This window comes from Myxocyprinus asiaticus, chromosome 45, assembly GCF_019703515.2.
Source record: "Myxocyprinus asiaticus isolate MX2 ecotype Aquarium Trade chromosome 45, UBuf_Myxa_2, whole genome shotgun sequence".
Classification (NCBI taxonomy): domain Eukaryota; kingdom Metazoa; phylum Chordata; class Actinopteri; order Cypriniformes; family Catostomidae; genus Myxocyprinus; species Myxocyprinus asiaticus.
Genome location: NC_059388.1, coordinates 6,951,119 through 6,971,193, shown reverse-complemented (window position 1 = coordinate 6,971,193; position 20,075 = coordinate 6,951,119). Strand labels below are relative to the sequence as shown.

At 35.0% G+C, this 20,075-nt stretch overlaps 1 protein-coding gene across 2 annotated transcripts in view; it reads left to right on the top strand.

Moving 5' to 3' along the window:
- The first annotated feature begins 913 nt into the window (after positions 1 to 913).
- The window catches only part of LOC127435032 (protein kinase C theta type-like), a 32,347-nt gene continuing 13,185 nt past the window's right edge, over positions 914 to 20,075 (top strand). The window contains exons 1-9 of one of the 2 annotated variants that reach the window (XM_051688154.1): positions 914 to 1,032; positions 8,524 to 8,547; positions 9,957 to 10,480; positions 14,729 to 14,928; positions 15,112 to 15,172; positions 16,298 to 16,478; positions 18,174 to 18,205; positions 18,308 to 18,393; positions 19,467 to 19,596. In XM_051688154.1, the coding sequence (XP_051544114.1) occupies positions 10,363 to 10,480; positions 14,729 to 14,928; positions 15,112 to 15,172; positions 16,298 to 16,478; positions 18,174 to 18,205; positions 18,308 to 18,393; positions 19,467 to 19,596 (808 nt within the window). In that variant the 5' untranslated portion in view covers positions 914 to 1,032; positions 8,524 to 8,547; positions 9,957 to 10,362. The remainder of the gene's footprint in view (positions 1,033 to 8,523; positions 8,548 to 9,956; positions 10,481 to 14,728; positions 14,929 to 15,111; positions 15,173 to 16,297; positions 16,479 to 18,173; positions 18,206 to 18,307; positions 18,394 to 19,466; positions 19,597 to 20,075) is intronic. The other variant, XM_051688155.1, reaches the window with a different exon arrangement.

Genomic DNA, 20,075 nt, shown 5'->3' with positions numbered 1-20,075 from the left:
CAGTTTATTGCCCTGGCCACTTCTGCAGTCCTCATGCCTCCATGCAGCATGCCTATGGCACGTTCACGCAGGTGAGCAGGCACCCTAGGCATCTTAATTTTGGTGTTTTTCAGAGTCAGTAGAAAGGTCTCTTTAGTGTCCTAAATTATTTTAACTGTGACCTTAATTGCCTACCGTCTGTAAACTGTTAGTGTCTTAATTACCGTTCCACAGGTGCAGGTTAATTTATTGTTTATGGTTCATTGAACAAGCATGGAAAGCATTGTTTAAACCCTTTCCAATAAAGATCTGTAGAGTTTATTTGGATTTTACTAAATTATCTTTAAAATACAGTATCCTGAAAAAGTGTGCTGAGTTTAGATGCACTCAGTAAATATTCTGTTTATGTTCGCTGCCACCTAGCATAGCATACATCCAGCAACACACAAAAACAGAAGTTCTCAGCTTCTAATGTCATTGTAAAAATGCACTTTTTGCAGTTTCTATCACCCAAAACTGGATTGGATATTTCAGAAGACATGGATTTAATCACTGGAGTCTAATGGATTACATTTATGCAGACTTTATCTACTTTATGGAGCTTCAAAGTGTTGGTCACCATTCACTTGCAATGTATGGACCTACAGAGCTGAGATTTTCTTCTAAAAATCTTCGTTTGTGTTCAGCAGAGGAAAGAAATTCATACACATCAGGGATGGCATGAGGGTGAGTAAATGATGAGAGACTTTATATTTTTGAATGAACTATCCCTTTAATGTCATAAATGCATCCAGTCAACACTGCATTCCAATAAAGCAGATCATGAACTATACTTGTGCAGATAGCAGGTTGCCTGAAATTTTGCAGTTCTGCAAACCACAGAGCACTTGTTTTTGCTTCCTTTAGTATGTGAGAAGGGGCGGCAACGGTCAGAACTGTGACCGTGAAACACACGCACATACACACACCCACGCGTGACGTGAAGACACCCTGATCTTCTGGAGAAGTTCTACACACAGGCAGACTTTCCAAATCTGATGTGAACTGCTTTGGGTAAGTGCTATTTTTATATCCTCTACTGTATTTAAGAGCCTTCAGGCTATGTTCAAGCTTAATTTATATATAGGCTAACTTCTCTTTAATAAGTGATTAGATCTGATAGAACTGAATAGATATGGATGATGGATAGACATACTGTATGTGCTGCAGATGTGATTGTTGAGTCTCCAGCATTTCAGTAATAAGAAAATATACATCTTACAACCTTTTCTAGTTGGTGGTTCAGCAGTTGGAGGAAACCACACAAACTTTGAAAGAAAACAGTGTTCAAGTTTACCTTTCATTTAAAAACTTATGCTCTTCTAGAAACATAATGTGATCTTTAAAGAAAATGTGTAGGATGTATCAAGAAGAGATTTTTTATTTAAGAAAAGAACATGTTTTATCAACAGTGTAACTGCTGTGGATCACAAGCATTTGTAGCATTTTGTAACATAAGCCTGGATTTGAAGTCTACTATAGCAGGATTTAGTGAAGATGTATCCCTTAATTGAGCACTGTTTGCTACAGTTGGTGAATTTTAATTCAGTTATGACCAGCTAAACTGTTCTGGCTTTGTGAAAATTCTACCCAGAGAAGAACAAATAGTCCCTTTGTGTGTTATTGGATATTTACCTGTTAAAACAAGCTACTTTAAATTAGTGTTTCAAGTGTTTCAACCATATTTGAACTGCATTTCTTTATCCATTCAAAAACAAAAAAAATCAAGTGATTGGCAGTTCTGAGGACTGAAACGCCTTGTTGATGAGAGAGATCAATGGAGAATGGTCAGACTGGTTGGAGCTGACAGAAAGGCTACAGTAACTCAGATAACCACTCTGTACAATTGTTGTGAGCAGAATAGCATCTCAGAATGCACAACATGTCGAAACTTGATGCGGATTATTAAGACTATAGTGTTCCTAATAAATGCTAAGTGAGTGTAGTGTGATGTTTATGGACAGCTTTGTTTGTAACTAGCAATACAACCTTTGTATCATATTCAAATTAAGACAAAATCGCTTGCATTAAACTTTGTGTTACAGAAAAAGGGTGGCATCCTATTATCCCAGAAAATCAAAACCTTCAAATAAAAGAACATACATACTGTACTATGTGTGCTTCAGTCTGTCTCCTTAAGTGTGAAATTATAGGTGTGAATTAGAGGAACTTCAAATGTCGAGCACTGGAACATCTTACGTCAGACTGCAGTTTCCAACCACATTTTTTTTTTTTTTTTTACCAAGAACCCAGATAATTTCAATGGTACACTATTTAATTTAAAGGATGTCACTGAAAGTCACTGTTTCTAAATACTCGAGTATCTATACTCAGTACATTTGTTACAATCGTATAATACAAGTTTTGTATACATATCTACACATGCACTTTATCTTAAATACAAAATAGCCTTAATCCCTTAATTAAATCTAACCATCAAACTACAAGGTTTGCCATCAAAAAGTATGATGATCTAAGATTTATGATCACCAAATACAAACTTCTCTTTTGTAATATGTTGACCCTAGGAAGGTTGGCAAGAAGTGAACCTCAAACACAGATGCTTAACACAGTGCAATAATGGTTTGTGGCTTCTACAGTATGTGACAGAAAACCATGCATTACGAGAATGGTTTTAGTGCTTACACTGTGAAGTTGATATTATGACTATTGTTTTGAGTTTAAGAGTTGTGTTAATGAGCTTTCTGGCTGTGAACATAAAAAAAAGTTTAAACGTTGGAATGTGTTAGGTTGTTTTGCTGAGTTTCATGAAAATTATGTGATTGTGGCGACATTTTTGTAAATTATATTATGTTGTTTCTTTAAACATGTCATGGAAGTTCTGAGGTGAAATGTCCACTGTGTGGTGCTAAAAGCGAGTTAAATGTTTTCCCAAACAGATGAGTCTTTTAAGGTTAATAAGTTTAAAAACAACAAAACCTACCTTCCTACCCTTAACCTAAACCTAACCAATAGTGTCATAAAAAGCACATGTGAAAAGCAGATGAAAAAATTAAATTGCTAAATCAACCGCACCATTTTGTAGTGCTTCTATGACCTTTCGGCTCACATGGCGACTAAAGTCCTCTTCAGGACTCATCCCCTGGTCCTCTGCATCGCAAATGTAATGCTCTATCAGTTGTGCAATCACACAATTTGATTTTACTTCTATAAGCTTGTAAATGTAGTTGGTTACATGGGCATCACTTTGTTTTAAAAAGTAGTGGGGACTGTCTGTAAACTGCCCTAATAAAACTTTTTATTATGCATCATTTTTTTTTTCTCCCAATTTGGAATGGCCAAATCCCAGTGTGCTTTTAAGTCCTTGTGGTCACGTAGTGATTTGCTTCAGTCCGGGTGGCGGAGGACGAATCCCAGTTGCCTCTTCATCTGAGATCGTCAACCCATGCATCTTATCACGTGGCTTGTTGAGCGCGTTGCCACAGAGACATAACACGTGTGGAGGCTTCACGCCATCCACCGCAGCATCCACGCTCAACTCACCACGCGCCCCACCGAGAACGAACCACATTATAGTGATCACGAGGAGGTTACCCCATGTGACTCTACCCTCCTTAACAACTGGGCCAATTTGGTTGCTTAGGAGACCTGGCTGGATTCACTCAGCACGCCCTGGGTTTCGAACTAGTGAACTCCAGGGGTGGTAGCCAGCGTCTTTACCACTGAGCTACCCAGGCCCCCTGTGCGTCTGTGCATCATTGAATGTATATCTTGAGCGAGGACATATCTGTTTACATTCTGCTTTGCGATTTAACTGGAAAGGAGCACGAGCTGTGCAACAGTGGAGTGAGTACTGCTGCGCGCGTCTGGATGCATGAGATAACATCACTGACCGCTGTCACTTAATGCCACTTGTAACAGCACTCAATCATATGATTCTTCTGCATTAGACATTTACCTGACGAAAGCTATTTTAAAAAGTGGCGGGTACAAAATCGGCAAAGGCAAAAAGTGGTATGGACATGCCCCACCTATCCCACCCGCAAATGACACCTTTTGGTTTGTTATGTAATGCAAACGTTAAAATGTATTGCCTTACAAGTTATGCGCTATAGTAAAAATGTTTAGATGTCATTAGGTAGCATTGTGTGAGGATCAGGGTGTAAAGTGCTTATGAACTGATTAGTCTTCCGTTTTACTCGTGATTTGTGTAAAAGGAAATAAAATTAATTGTTGTTGTAGCGCCTCTAGTGTTCATTTCACCAGGAAACTGGCATCATTTTGCAGAAATGTAGGTATAGTAACATGGTTCTCTGAGACTAGGTTGGTCATTTTAGTAGTTGCTTTATATTTGGAGGTTTAAAAGACATTGAGACATAAATTCATACAAATTCACATGAAATTTCTACTCTGTATATGTTTGAACATTTTGAAAGAACAACCAAATTACGTGCATGTGAGATTATATAGATCCTCTTTTTAGTGCACTCTCACTTAGTCTATAGTCACCATATAGAAGACTGATCTGAACACTTAATGTTTACACAAACTCACCCATTTATACATTTACCTCTCATATACGCAATACTACAGTTACATTGTAATTACATGGCTCTCTGGATTACTTGATTCTGATGGCTCTAATGACTGCTCAACTGTATAGTTGACCTTTGTTACAAACAGCCAGTTTCCTACATAGGTGTGCTGAAATCTGTGCTGTCATTTTGAATCCATGCCCCCACTAGGGTTGCCACTTTTGATGTTGTAAAATACGGGATATTCTCTTTAGAGTTGTTGACCGGTGGGGTTTCTGGCTGATGTTTTCAGACGGTCCCTTACCACACCCTCAACTGTTTTAGCACAGTTTAGCACAGTGTGTGGTATTTTTAGATGGTCCCTTACCCACTGCAGGCAAAATTTCCAACGAATATCAAGGTTAAATAAACGTTCTTGAATGATTTCGCTGTGATGCCATAAGAACTGCTTAAATACGGGACGAATCACTTCCTGTATTAATTCGATACGGGACGTATCATTTCATCTTAAAATAAGGGAAGATCCAGTATTTACAGGATGGGTGGCAACTCTAGCCCTCAGTCGCTGAAACTAAAAGTGTTGTAGAGCTTACGGGCATGCGTTAGCTTCAGTTTCTGAGTGAAATGTCCACAGGGTGGTGCCAAAAGCAAGCTGCATTTTTAGTTTTAAATGATGTAATACAGTCATCAGGAATGCATATTTTATAAACTGTATCCCCAAACCCCAACCCTGAACCTAACCATCAGTGGAGTAAAAATGCAATTTTAGAATGAAAATTCAACCTCTGAAATGCTCTCACCATTGTTTATGTGAACATGATTACTTCCTGGTTCCCATGGGACCAGAACGTGTTATCAGTGGCACTAGAGGGAAAAGTAATCGCATTGGAATTGATGCAAAAATGTCTCATGGGAGATGGCACTTAGTAATTTGTCAGTATGGGCTTGATTTCAGGGAACATGAACTTTCAGAAGCAACATGTCAGATTCCTGTGTGATCAAGTTGGACGGTGATAGTCAATGTAATTTGTTTACATTAATCACTTGGTGATCATTTTTACATTATGTGCACATGTGAACCCACACGAGCCTTATGAATCGAACCACCTAAAGGCATGTGAAAGGTCAAATGTATTTGTAGATAAAGTCCAGTGTGTGTCCATGTGTGTAGTTCAATGGAAGAGTTTGTTGTTTGATCCCACACTCTTGCCACCCATGCCGCTCTCAAACGCTGGGACAGTTCAACTGACCATAGAGTCAGTATTGACCTGTTTTATAGACCTGGCGTGCTGTTTGATGAAATGTTAAATAATACATTCAGAGTCAAAGTCATGACATTAAAGTGTCTGTTTGTGTCCTGCTGTGTTCTTTTTATCTGTTTGCCGCTGTTTTGTCTTTCTTCTGTCTATCCTTGTAGCAGTAGCAGGTAAGAGCAGCGACTCGCTATCTGTGCTGCATTGCTTCCATGGTACAGGAAGTGTGGTTTGAGCTGTCACTCAAATGACAGGAAGTGCTTGGCAGTCATGCAGACCCATTTATAATGCAAAAAAAGCGAGTTTAAGGCACACAAACAGCCAAAGAGAATAATGAGATATTTTACCTTAAAAGAACAGCTACATTTGAAAGAGAGAGGCAATTTTTTATTTGATTTTATACTGTATACCTTTTCCAATTTTCATTAAAACAATTTGTTTGAGTACAGTGTGTATAAATGAATGTGTTAGAACACTACAAGTAAAAAGTTTGGACAAACTTATACATTTATAGTATGTTTCTTTAGATCTTTTGATCTTAGGCTCAAGCTTAAATGCTTAAAATTAGTTTTGTAGACAAAATATAAATTGTGCCAATGTATTGGGATGGTATATAGGGTTGCCAACTGTCCCATTTTAGCCGGGACATCCTATTTTGGCCGAAATGACGATGTCCCATATGGGCCGCCTATTGCCCCGATCCCTTCCGATCAGATGGTGAAACGTCCCATATTGAAGGCTTTATGTACCATATTAAAATGTAAAATGCACGAGGGGACCACCTGCCAGTCGGAGAGTGAAACGCCTGAAGGGGACCCCCTTCCCATATTGGCTCAAAATACTCAAACGTTCCATATTCATGTTAAAAATTGTTGGCAACCCTGCTGGTATAAATCGCGATAGTATTTGTCATCATGTCGTACATCATGTTGTAAAATTAATTTTGGAGCAAGGTCACATGTGTTTTTAATTGTGTAATACCCTTTAAGCTCTGAGCATGTTTTTAAAGATTTCTTGTTTCAGTGGCATCCCCAAAATTAAAGTCTAATAACTAGACACATTTTTTTTTTTTTTTTTTTTTTTACAGAAATAAAAAATGTATTTAATAATAAAATACTAAAAATGAAATAATTTATCATAGTGTCCATAAACATCTCCAAGTGTCCAAAAGCATCTCCAAACAAATAAAACATATAAAATGAATCGTTCCATTTCTGGATGCTGACTGGTCAACGGCCATGCTTTATTCATGATAAAGCACAACTCTGACCTCTTCATGGAACTTCTATTTGTATCACTCTGCAGCACCCATAGCTGACAGTTATTCTTGTTGCCAAAAAAAGTTCTGTTTACTGATTACTGCCAGGGACTATATTTTCTGGTGGAAGGATGGTATTTAATGATTTTACTGACAAATTATAACATTTTCATGAACATTTGTGTCCTTAGTATTTTTATTTTGCTTCACGTCGTGCCTAACAATGCTCTTAAGCCTCTCATGCCTTATTGCTTAAAGAATTGTACATAAGAACTAATTATACATGCAGACCCATAAAAAAAAACATAGCATAGCATGCAGACATGATTTTAGTAATGAGATTTCACAGAATGAGTTTCATTCTGTGCCATTTGAGTCATCCTTGAGTCTGTGTCATGTACTTGGCGCCATCTCCTGGTGGCCATATGTAATTAGAGTGATTGATCACATGACTCTCTACCCAAATATGGAAGACTATAACCACTGGTTGGAGCAATCTGAACTGAACCCGATTGGTTTAGCAAACCATTATTTGCGGTAGCTTGCAATTTTGTATAATTTCCAAATATTTTCCCCATAAACTGTCAAACTGAGGTACTCTGAATGCTTTTCTCCATACTGACTGCAGAAAAACAAGTGCTTGAAAACCTTGAAGCATTTGAGATATATGCAACTGCACAGCTGCTGTTCATTGTCACTGCATGTCATTAACCCTAGATGTATGAACTCGCAACAACCAAGAACATTTGTCATTACACAAATGTTAAAGTTTAACTGGAACGTTTTGCATTCACTGTCGAAAGCCTTGTCTAAACTTTCAAATGGTGCGTTCAGTTGGCATTTGTGCTTTTAGGTTGGAGTTTTAATGTAGGTCTACTATTTGAACCTTATGAAAATGTACTTGGAATGTCTGAGGCAGAAAATTTTTATTGAAAAATAATGAAGGTTCTTCCATTGAACTCATGTTGGCCATATCACGGGTTTTACATCTTACATGTGTTGTATTTTTGTGTGTATTTATAATTTTTTGTTTGCTAGCTGCACATTAAGCCGTTGCGCACTAAAATATTTATAGGCAATTGCACTTATACTGTCACTGACACAAATTATCCAAGTATACTATGATTATACTGCAAAATAACACAAAAAAAACGCTGCCAGTGGGATTGCAAATTTTGAGCAAATCTGCAGCAAAGTCAGTCATTTTGGGCTGAAATTACCAGGAAAAAGTGGTACATATATTGTATATATAATTTGTGTGATCATGTTTCAGGAAAAATTACCCCATACAATGTGACAACATGCCCCCATATAGTGTCAATGTGGGTAACATGTTCTATAGATTTTTTGTTGTTAAGACTTTGTGCCCACACAAGAACTGACCCAAATCTGTGTGTGTGTGTGACTCAGGAGGGAAGTGTATTCTGGTTGTTTGGTTGGGAGTTTTATATTACACATCTATTAATAGATCTCTTTCTCTCTCTCTCCCATCATACAGTAGTTTCTTCACAGTTCACAACTGGTAAGTACAAAAACTCTCTCTCTCTCTAAGTGTTTCCTATGCTAATTAATTGTCCTGTGGTTCAACTGTTTAACAGTTTTCCATAATCGTTTTCTGCTTAGTTCTGTGTGTTATGTGTTTTCAACTGTATGTTAATGGTTGAGACATTAGGAGGTGGTTATAAATTGGTGTCGTGGCAATTTAAAGGGCATGTATAGTATGGAAAGAAGGTAACATATGCCTTCAGCTGTTTTGGTCTGGTTACAAAGCATATCATAATGATTTTGTACACTGTTAATCATTAAAGTCATGTTTCCTCTTCAAGACTCATTTTAACAGGCTAATGTTATAATCACCATAACTTCATTTATACTTTATATAATGCTGAACAGATCAGTAAATGAACATTAAAATATGTGAAAATATATGTCGTTTGTTGAAAGTTTTAAAGACACTGATGAATTTTAATAACATTTCTAACTATTTTAATTTGTTTAATGATCTGTTAGCATTTTATAATATAATATATGTTCATTTATTTCTATGGTCATGTTATGGTGTAATTACAAAGTAATTGCTAAGTAATACTAATGAATTATGTACACTTAACTGTTTTTTATTATTATTATTATTTTGTAGAGGTGCTTGTACTGATATATTAGTACTATAATATTGTTATACATATAAAGTGTTCCTGAATTAAAAAAAAAAAAAAAAAAAAAAAAATATATATATATATATATATATAAGTAGTAATAATTATTAGTCTCTATCATTATTTCTTATACTCAAATGTATAAATAATATACTATTTATTATATACAATTAATTAATAATTTACTATTAATTTATTATTATACTATATATTTACTATTATTACTACTTATAATACTATTATTCTTCTTTTATTTACTATTCATTTGCAGTGTATTATTAACTTTTTAGTATTACTATTATATGTTTATTTATTATTTATTTACTATTATTTACTATAATTATTTCTTATAGTGAAATTTATAATAAAGTTACTATTTATGAAATACTGTTGATAATTAATTTACTAATACTTTTTACTAAAATTACCACTTATACTATCATTATATTATTTATTTTACCATTTACTATTAATTTATAATGTATTCACTTTTTATTATTCACGTACTATTATATACTACTATACTTTTATTTATTATTATTATTTCTTATACTGAAATGTATAATGAATGTACTTTTTATGATATACTATTGATTATACATTTACTCTTAATTTACTATCATACTTTTTTCTATTATTAGTACTTATAATACTATTGTTATAATATTTATTATACAGTACTTTTTACTATAAATTGATTATGTATTATTAACTTTTTATTATTCATTTATTATTATGTACTATTCATTTATTATTCTTTATTCTATTTTTGTAGTCTTTTAGTGTTTCAGGGATTGAGCACCATCAAATTTTAATCCCACCAACATCCCTTCTAAAAAAACATTGAAAAACAGGATTGTCGAGATAAACACTTCATCTGAGGAGATACTTGTGGGGGACCAGTTGGACAAAGAACAACATTTCAACACTAAAAACTCACACAAAATACACACGCAAGGAGCTAAGGACACACAATTCCAGGGGACTTTTCAGGGTTGTCCAATCTTGTGCTTACCTTGTCCACTACTGGAAGCCGTTTCAGTTAAAGGACTCATAAATGGACATCATAAATGTAAAATTAAGCAGTAAATAAGAGTACATCATTGTACAGAAGAGACCCACAGTGAAATTAAACACCATATTTCAGAGGCTATTACTGTTGGATCTGAGAGTTTAGAGTCATGTCTCCGTTCCTGAGGATTGGCTTTTCCAGCTTTGAGATGGATCCTGGACTTGCCTACCATGAGGAAGTACTGAGTCCATACTGCGCTGTTTACATGAAAGAGGCAGTGGAGACGGGTAAGACACTTTAGCCCCCCAAAGGTATCTGGAAAATTAAACAACACTTAAAAATGTCTAAATGACCTTGTAATAGATAACAAAATATCAAACCCAGTTGCTTTTAGCATGTGTGCCTGAACAATGTCTGAACACAATTACAACCTGCCAATGTTCTAGGTTCTGCATGCCTGTGTGTGTGTGTGTGTGTGTGTGTGTGTGTGTGTGTGTGTGTGTGTGTGTGTGTGTGTATGTGTGAATATTTGTCTTTGTCTTTAGGGAAGTGTGTGTCATTGTCAGTAAAGAGCAGGTATCTGTTTCTTTCCAATCAAAATCACCTTTCGTATTGTGATTCATACAGCACACTTCTCTGGTTTATCACATGCACATGCCACTGTTTCAGAGAGGAAAGGGTACTTATTAGTCATAAGATAATTGCCATTCAGCAGTAGAATGTCACTTTATGATGGCGGAACAAGTGCGATCAGTTATCAAAATATGAAAGAATTTCTCTATTTCTCGAATTTCTCTATTTTCATATCATTTGCATCCTGTCTGATTGTATTTGGCAGCCAAAATATGCAGTACCTTTGGATTTAGTTAATTTAGATGTTTGTATATGGGACTCAGGGATTAGATACAGTGGCCCCAAAAAGAATTAGATTATTAGTATTAGTATAGAAGTAGAATTCGATACTTAAGACACACTTGCAAATGTCTGAATATAATTGCATTAGATTACTTGCAAATGATGCTAGAGCTTTTCTCAGAACTAACTTAGCTTTTCATAACCATTTTTGCAATTACTTTTAATTAACTGGTGTCAAGGTGATTTTAGTGGTTGTATGAAGTCAGTTCTCCTTAAGTTCACACAAGTTAACACTATATATATATATATATATATATATATATATATATATATATATATATATATATATATATATATACTAATATGCTGCCATATTGCTATGCCCAAACATTCCAATGTTCCTATTGACTTAATAGGAAATCATCTAATTTCAGCAAATAAACATTAATCATTCAATCACCAATTTTATATCTGAAATCTGCATGTACATCCCTACAACGCAAACTTCCTTCCAGTGTTGGGTTCGAGTCCACTTTAGTTGAGTCTGAGTCAAGTCCGAGTCTTTAAACAATCAAGTCCGAGTTGAGTCCGAGTAACAGTCCGAGTCAAATCCGATTCCGAATGAATCTGTTCATGAATCTGAATTAAAATTGTAACTGTAAACTCAACATCTAAAGAAATAATAGTCTATACTGAGATTTCTTTCTGAATCTTTTTCTCTATCTCCGACTGATTTGGGAAAATACAGTACATACAAATGAGTCAACAAAGTATTAATTAGCACTCGCTGACAAGTTACTTTTCATGATTTGGCTGCAAATGCTACATCCAAAAACACTGGAAAAGCCCACTGACAATATTAGGGCCATGTCGTCACGGACATTATTTTCTAGTTAATTTGCAGGGAACCGCACAATGCAGGGCAGTTCTGCATGCTGCTCGTGTACATAAATCCCTGATGCGTCTGTGTGCGCCTCGCAGCAGCTGCCGCAGAAAATAATTATAATTGAAATTTTCTTGAGCGGCAGCTGTGTTGGTCTGCAATCAGTCTAAAATCTTTACATACCAACCAAAGAAATTTTCATTGAGCTCTTCTTTAACTGCAAAAACATGGAGAATAATAATTCTGTCATAAATTTAACAGAATTGTCCTTCAAAAATATAGGCAAAAAAAAAAAAAAAAGATGTGCATAAGTTACCTGGTGGTTTACAATAAAAATAAAATAAACATTTAAAATAAAAACATCATAACGCAACTAAATTCATCTCGTATCATGAAGTTTAGCTTCATACTCAAACTCTGTCTTCGAATAATACATTAATTTTATAATCTATAATTAAATTATAAACAAAACATTTCACTGCCCAAAATACCTAATATTTTATTGTGCATGGTTGAATGTGGTGAATGGTGGACAAATGCTGTAAAAGAATGTATTTTAAGCAGCTCTTCAATGCTTTGAAAATAGTCAATCAGTAATAAATAGGTGCTGTTTATCTGTTTAGAGTTGCTGTCTGCTTTAGCAATAACGCTTTATTCCCCAGACTATTTAAAAAGTTACACAGTTAATTCATCAAGCTATTATGGACCAGTTCAAGCTGACAACACTGCGTGAACCACAAGAGACTACAGAAGCATACATGTGTAGATACATTATGCCTACAAAGACTTAATATCCAATATTAATACTATTTTTTATGTATTTTTATTTTGATATGCTGTTTTTAGTAAACTGTGAGAGACAGTTGGGTGTTTTCTCCTGTCAGTCAGTGATGATCTATGAGAGTCTGGGCACACCAAGATGGCCGCTTGAACACTTCCGGTGGATTCATCTCCTGTAGGCAGTTTACCGTTGCATCAGCGATCCAGTTCTAAATTTTAGTGGCCGTAACGGTCCAGTCAGTTTATATATAACTAGTGATTATATATCACTAACGACACTATACACTTTTGGTAATCGAGCAATTAGAAAAAATATATATTTTTGTAAATTTTGGCATTTTTATTACACTATTCATAAGAGAAATATTAAGGAATACTAAAGAGGGGGATGCATAACTCCAAATAATGGATGCGGTAGATGGGGTGAAATGAGGTCCTGGGTCACTAAAGACCTAAGGTATGAATTTAAGGGTTAAAATAAATGCCACTTGGTTTGATATTTTGTTATGTAACGCAGTGACATTCATACATTATTTAGTGTGGCTTAAATGTCTAGATGTGGGGCCACTGTAATTCTGAAAACAGTTCAATTAAATTTATTTTGCACATTTTATTTGCTTGCATTAACCTGAAGATCTATTAAGTTGTGGGAGTAAATCGGAAGAGCTGATTATGATTAGACAGATTAAATGGTAAGCATTTTCACACACTTGTACACTCAATGACATGACAACTGAAGAGTTTGCTGACACAAGGATTTCACAGCAAAAACTTGGTTTCATTCTGTATAACAAACCACAACCACACTTACCTGTCAAAATCTAAAGAGCCATGTCAGTCTCAAACCTCTTGCATGTTTACATCTTCTTCGCTGTCAAATAGACCACACATATAATTTTTTTGTATCTATGTTGGATGTAAAATCACATAGTAAAGTCAACAATAAATTACATTCACAATCCATTTTACATAATTAATGAGAAAAAAACTGTAGGCTGGGACTTGATTTAATCCAATGAGAATTGATTGGATTGTGTAAAATGGACATTCCATACCAGAAAGGAGCAAGGTGGTTCGAGTTGAGGGGTTAAAAAATAAGAGGGATTGGTGATGTCAGCTGAAAAAGAAAGTCGTTTCAGAGGCGGAGAAATTTGTTTAATTTTGATAAAAGATTACAAACAAGGGTGTAGATTTAGTTGGATTATTGAAGGTGTTACCTCCCCCCATCCCCCCAGAATCTATGCCCCTGATTACAAAGACGAACTTTGATTTTTTAGGAATAATATGCACTGACGAATCGTGCATAATAACACAAGGAAGTGTGTCATTTATTTGCCACTAGCAAGACCAAATGGAATTTCCATAATAACTACATATGAAAAGATAGTCGGATGGATGGATGGATGGTTAGTTAGATAGATGGTTATGGTTAGGTTGAATGGTCTGAATGGTCTGTGGATGTTGCTTGAAAACTCTAGGACGAGTTACAGCTAGAAAGTTTGGTCTCGGTTTAGGAATCTTGAAAATATCCTAACCCAACATAATGACTGTTTTATCATGCCATTAATTGAGCCAGTGTTGGTGTGTCAGGATGCTTAAACAATCAATATTCGAAAATATTAGAATATTCAAAAGCGCCACAGAGCTACAGTGTTTACTCAGGAGAATCAACCAGCAAATGACTTATAGTTGTCTCTGCATAATAAGCTGGGATAGGAGAAATTATTTAACCTCGAAACCTTTAGGGGAAAGTGTTAACATTTTATAAAAAATGCTCCACTTTCGAGTTTCTGTATGTGTTTCCCTGCATGAAAAACTATCGGATTACTATCAAACAGTACCTGCATTGTGTCATTAAAGCAGTATTAGTTTCCGAGGCTGTAAATCCAGTTAGAATGCTGTAAAACACACTGTGAATTGTTTTACTCATGCTGGTATTTAATCAGTCAGGTTCTTAGTGCTGTGCAACTAATTCGGTGGAAAATTTGTGTTTATTTTTGTGTGTGCGGATCCATAGAAAAGGGTCAGGTGTACAAGCAGAAGCGGCCCACCATGTATCCCCCCTGGAGCAGCACATTTGATGCTCACGTCCACAGGGGAAGAGTGATGCATGTGGTGGTCAAGGACAAGACGGCAGAACTGAAGACGGAGGCCACAGTCCAGCTCGACACCCTAGCCTCACGCTGCAAGAAAGAGAACGGCAAACTGGAGATCTGGGTGAGCAACTGTGTGTGTGTTTGCGTGGAACTTTTCAAAATTCTGTTTAATTGTGTGCATGAGAATATATCTGTGAAACCTACTTTTGGGGTTTGCCTAAATTTTGATTCAAAATATAAACTATTGATTGTAAGTTATTGTATGTTATAACTTGATAACTTAAGATATTTTTGTGAAATATAGGTGGAGCTGAAGCCACAGGGTCGGTTACTGATGGAAGCACGCTACTTTCTAGAAAGAAGTGGTGAGTGTCTCCTTATTTCAGACACACAAATCATTTCAAATACATTTCAGTAAATCTCACGAGAACTGTCAAGAAATTATCAGGTCATATTTCACCCCAAAATAAAATAAAATAAAATAAAATAAAATAAATGGTACAATTAATAAAACAAAAAAAATATTTTATTTAATAATAAAATTAATAATACAGTTATAAAAAATGCAAATAGAATTCATAATATTTATTTCATATTAATTATCATGAATATAATGCTACAATGCAAAATTAATGATCAGAATATTAAAACAAAAAATGTATTAAATTAAATAATAGAATAAGCAGTAATAGAAGATGGATGGAAAATAAAATAATAATACAATTAATAAAAAGTAATACAAAATAAAAACAGAATTAATAATAAAATAAAATTAAATAAATAATAAAATTAATATAAAATATTAAAAATAAAATAGAATAAATAATAATAGATACATTTTCATGAAAATAATGTCACAATGCAATAAAATGATTAAAATCCTTAAAATCAAATACTATTACTACTAATAATAATAATAAGAAGAAATAACATTAATATTAATATTAAAAAAATATTAATAATAGATAAATTGTCATGAAACAATGCAATATTAATGATCAAAATCCTAAAAAAAAACATAAATAAATAAAATGAATAAAAAATGACAATAGAATTAATACAAACATGAATAATACAATTATAAAAAATGATTAATAATAGGTTAATTTGAATGAAAATAATGTCACAATGAAATATTAATTATCAAAATATTAAAACAAAAATCCAACAGAATTCTAATGGTCTAAATAATATGCATAATTTCCTTTTTGCATAATAACATATTTGGGGTGAAATATGACTGGACATTTTTTTTCATGCGATTCATCCATTTGCACATTAACATTATTGAAAGTTCATATAAATTAATCAATGTATTTTTATTAACATTGCATTTGTATTTCTGCTCAGTGGAGCTGGTAAAATGTTGAAATGAAGTCCATGCAGAAATCATTTATTATACTCTCCATACACATGTACATCATTTCTGTATAGACTGCATAAATGCCAAGCTCAAATGTAATTCTTGCACTTCCACACATGCTTCATAGACGCTGCGGGTCATGGTGAAGGTGATGGAGAGAGTGAACGGGAAAAAGAAGGGGTTTTTGCACTACATCACAGACGAGGAGCCATCAAACAGGCCAAAGTTCACGTGGTCAAATGTCATGAGTTCACTGCCACCTTTTTCCCTCAGCCTACATTCTGTTCAGTCTGCAAGGAGTTTGTCTGGTACTGACCACATTTTCAATCAAATTTAAAACACTTTCTACACAGCCTTCTAGACAATAGGCCCTATTTTAAGAGCACTATTCCTTAAGCGCAGCACTATGCGATATGTAATACGCAAGTCAATGGGCATGGCCATGAAGTTTGGTTAACTTTGGATAACAAGTTTGTTAGCAAAATCGCACGTGCAAAGTGCTAATGGGCTGGGTCAAGTGCAATTTAATTCAGAGGTTCTTCTCTGGCTATTGCACCATCTGTGTCCTATTATATATTTAATTTACTGTCAAGCGGCATCAATATAAATGAAGACAGCCCATTCATAAAAATTTGGTAATGTAAATGGTCCGTATGCAATGCATTCCCTGCTCTGTGACTGTAGTGTCGCCGGTGCTGCTCCGGTTCTCATTGTATATGTTGTATATGTTCTATATAACAGTGGGACTGTTGGCTCTCGTCCTGCTCGCTTGTGTCCCACCTGCTTGAAACATGCTTTGCTTCTCTCCTATTAGTCATTGTTTTGTAATATCTATTTGTTATATTTTTCTCTGTTTAATGTTTTATGTTTAATTTCTGTACAGTGTTCTTAAGGTTTGGAAAGCTCAAACTTCTGACACACAAATTATAGCTAGTATTAAAAATTTTGATCTCAGACTTAGCGCAATGACCTATCTCTCAGGAAAACAGCAAATTGCGCTTTGTACCTCTTTATTAACAAACCCACAGTTTGCGCGCATACACCCGAAGTAGCGCAAGCACTCCCACCTACGCCCACTTGCACTTTGAACTGGCACGAAAATTGCGCTTGGAATTAGCTCTCTCACAAAAAATGGATAAGTTAAACTGGAGTTGAACTGGACTAAATATTGATTTATATACTGACATACACCGATCAGTCACAACATTAAAACCACCTGCCTAATATTGTGTAGGTACCCCTCGTGCCGCCAAAACAGTGCCAACCCGCATCTCAGAATAGCATTCTGAGATGATATTATTATTATTTGAGTTACTGTAGACTTTGTCAGTTTGAACCAGTCTGGCAATTCTCTGTCGACCTCTCTCATCAACAAGGCATTTCCGTCCACAGAACTGCCGCTCACTGGATGTTTTTTGTTTTTGGCACCATTCTGAGTAAATTCTAGGGACTGTTGTGCGTGAAAATCCCAGGAGATCAGCAGTTACAGAAATACTCAAACCAGCCCATCTGGCACCAACAATCATGCCACGCTCCAAATCACTGAGATCACATCTTTCCCCCATTCTGAAGGTTGATGTGAACATTAACTGAATCTCCTGACCCGTATCTGATTTTATGCACTGCTGCCACACGACTGACTGATTAGATAATCGCATGGATGATTGTTGGTGCCAGATGGGCTGGTTTGAGTATTTCTGTAACTGCTGATCTGCCTTGTTGATGAGAGAGGTCAACAGAGAATGGCCAAACTTGTTCGAACTGACAAAGTCTACGGTAACTCAGATAACCGCTCTGTACAATTGTAGTGAGAAGAATATCATCTCAGAATGCAATTCTGGTGCTGTTTTGGCGGCACGAGAGGGACCTACACAATATTAGGCAGGTGGTTTTAATGTTGTGGCTGACTGGTGTACAGTAACATCATGAAACATATTGGTGAATATTTTAGCCATTTAACACATGCACAAAATATTTTTTCATGGTCTATTCTCTTGCTCCAGGGGCCTGAATAAACAGGGATATCAGTGTCGACGTAAGTGATTTTTTTACATCCTCATGGTTGTTGTGGTTCCTTGAAAGTTTCTTAATGAGTTTCCATTGAACCAGTGTCAGAACTCACTTTTTTTTTTTTCAGAATGCAATGCTGCCATTCATAAAAAGTGTATCGACAAAGTCATTGCCAAATGCACAGGCTCAGCAATAAACAGTAAAGAAACCATGGTAACTATATTTACTGTAATACTTTCAACTATTTCTGTGTATTTTGTTTGTACATTTGGGTGAATCTCACGAAACCTGTCAAACATTTCCAAATTTCACTTCAAAAGATACAAATAAGAATTATTATTATTTTTTTTTTAATTAAAGATAATTATGCTTATTTCATTTGTGTTTATTTTTGGCATTATTCTCATGACAATTATAAAATTTTCCCCTCCCAATTCTCAAATCTCATTACAATAATCTTAAAAAAAAAAAAAAAAAAAAAAAAAATGTTTAGTATTTATACATATAAGTTTTACAGCATGGGAATTAAAATGTAATCGTTTTACAGTATTTTTTTTACTGTAATAGAGTAAACAATGGGCCTAGCTGTATTGCAGTAATACAAATCTCATAAAAATCACCATTGAGAATAACAGGAATTCCAAATTGACAAAAAATGGTAATACAAAAATGGGAATACAACAATGGGAATTACTGATGCATTACAGTAATGAGAATTAGGGGGAAATGAGTTTGTCACAAAAAAAGTCTTAATAGTCCTAAAACAGACTTTATTTTCTTGTGTTGTATTTGTTAGTTTTATATTTTTATTTCAATATAAAATATTTTTATATTTTATCATTTATAATGTTATTTTGTTATTTACATACAACATATAGCAAAATACATCTTTTTTGCTGGATGTAGTATTTTTAGTGTTTCATTTTATTTTTTTATTTTTTATAGTTTAAGTGTAATCTACATTCAGTTTACAATTTAGGTCTTTGGTACACTTGCTTCTGGTAAGGGACCTTTGGAACCCCTTGTGCAACTGTTATATAATTATGGCTCAAGCTAAGCTGTAGTAGGCTTCAGAGGAAAGTATTTTAAGAAACACTAAAGAAAATGAATCATCTGTCTCAGCTTCCTTCCTCTTTTAGTAGGTGTCAGACGCCAATATTAAGTGCCACTTTTGCGACATAACTGATTCACAATGACAGTGATGAATGACACATGGAAACCCTCCATGCAATAGTGTGTGTTTTCTAATGATGTCAACACTAAATCTGTTTATGTATGTGTTTCAGATCCACAAAGAGCGCTTTAAGATTGACATGCCTCACAGATTTAAGGTGTATAACTACAAGAGCCCGACGTTCTGTGAGCACTGTGGGACTTTGTTGTGGGGTATCGCTCGCCAGGGCCTTAAATGTGAAGGTTATGCATTATAAGACTACATGTGAACTATGCCAACTGTGAATGTGAAATATGAGTATCTTTGACATGCTGTTGATTACCACAAAAAATTATTTCGACTCATCCCTCAATTTGTAAAACAAAAATGTAGTTTACAAAAAAATTCACTTTTGAGGTCTATGTGGAAAGGCAATGCCCCAGGATAAACGTTAAAATACACACGTTCCATGCATTAATTTAGTGTGAAAATCACACAGCTTGTTCATCCACCTAGAAATGTTGTCCCACCTATAAATTCAGTTTAGACAACTTTACAGCTCAAAACATAGCTCCATGCAGCACGCCAAGCCAAGGCCAGCCAATTTTCACTAAGCTATTGCAAAGAGTTCAAGTAATACAGAAGTACAAGTTTAAGACTAGGCTGGGTGTAGTTCACAACTATGAATACATACCAAATTGGGAGTCAGTTTCCTGCTAAGATACAGTAGCATACCCTACAG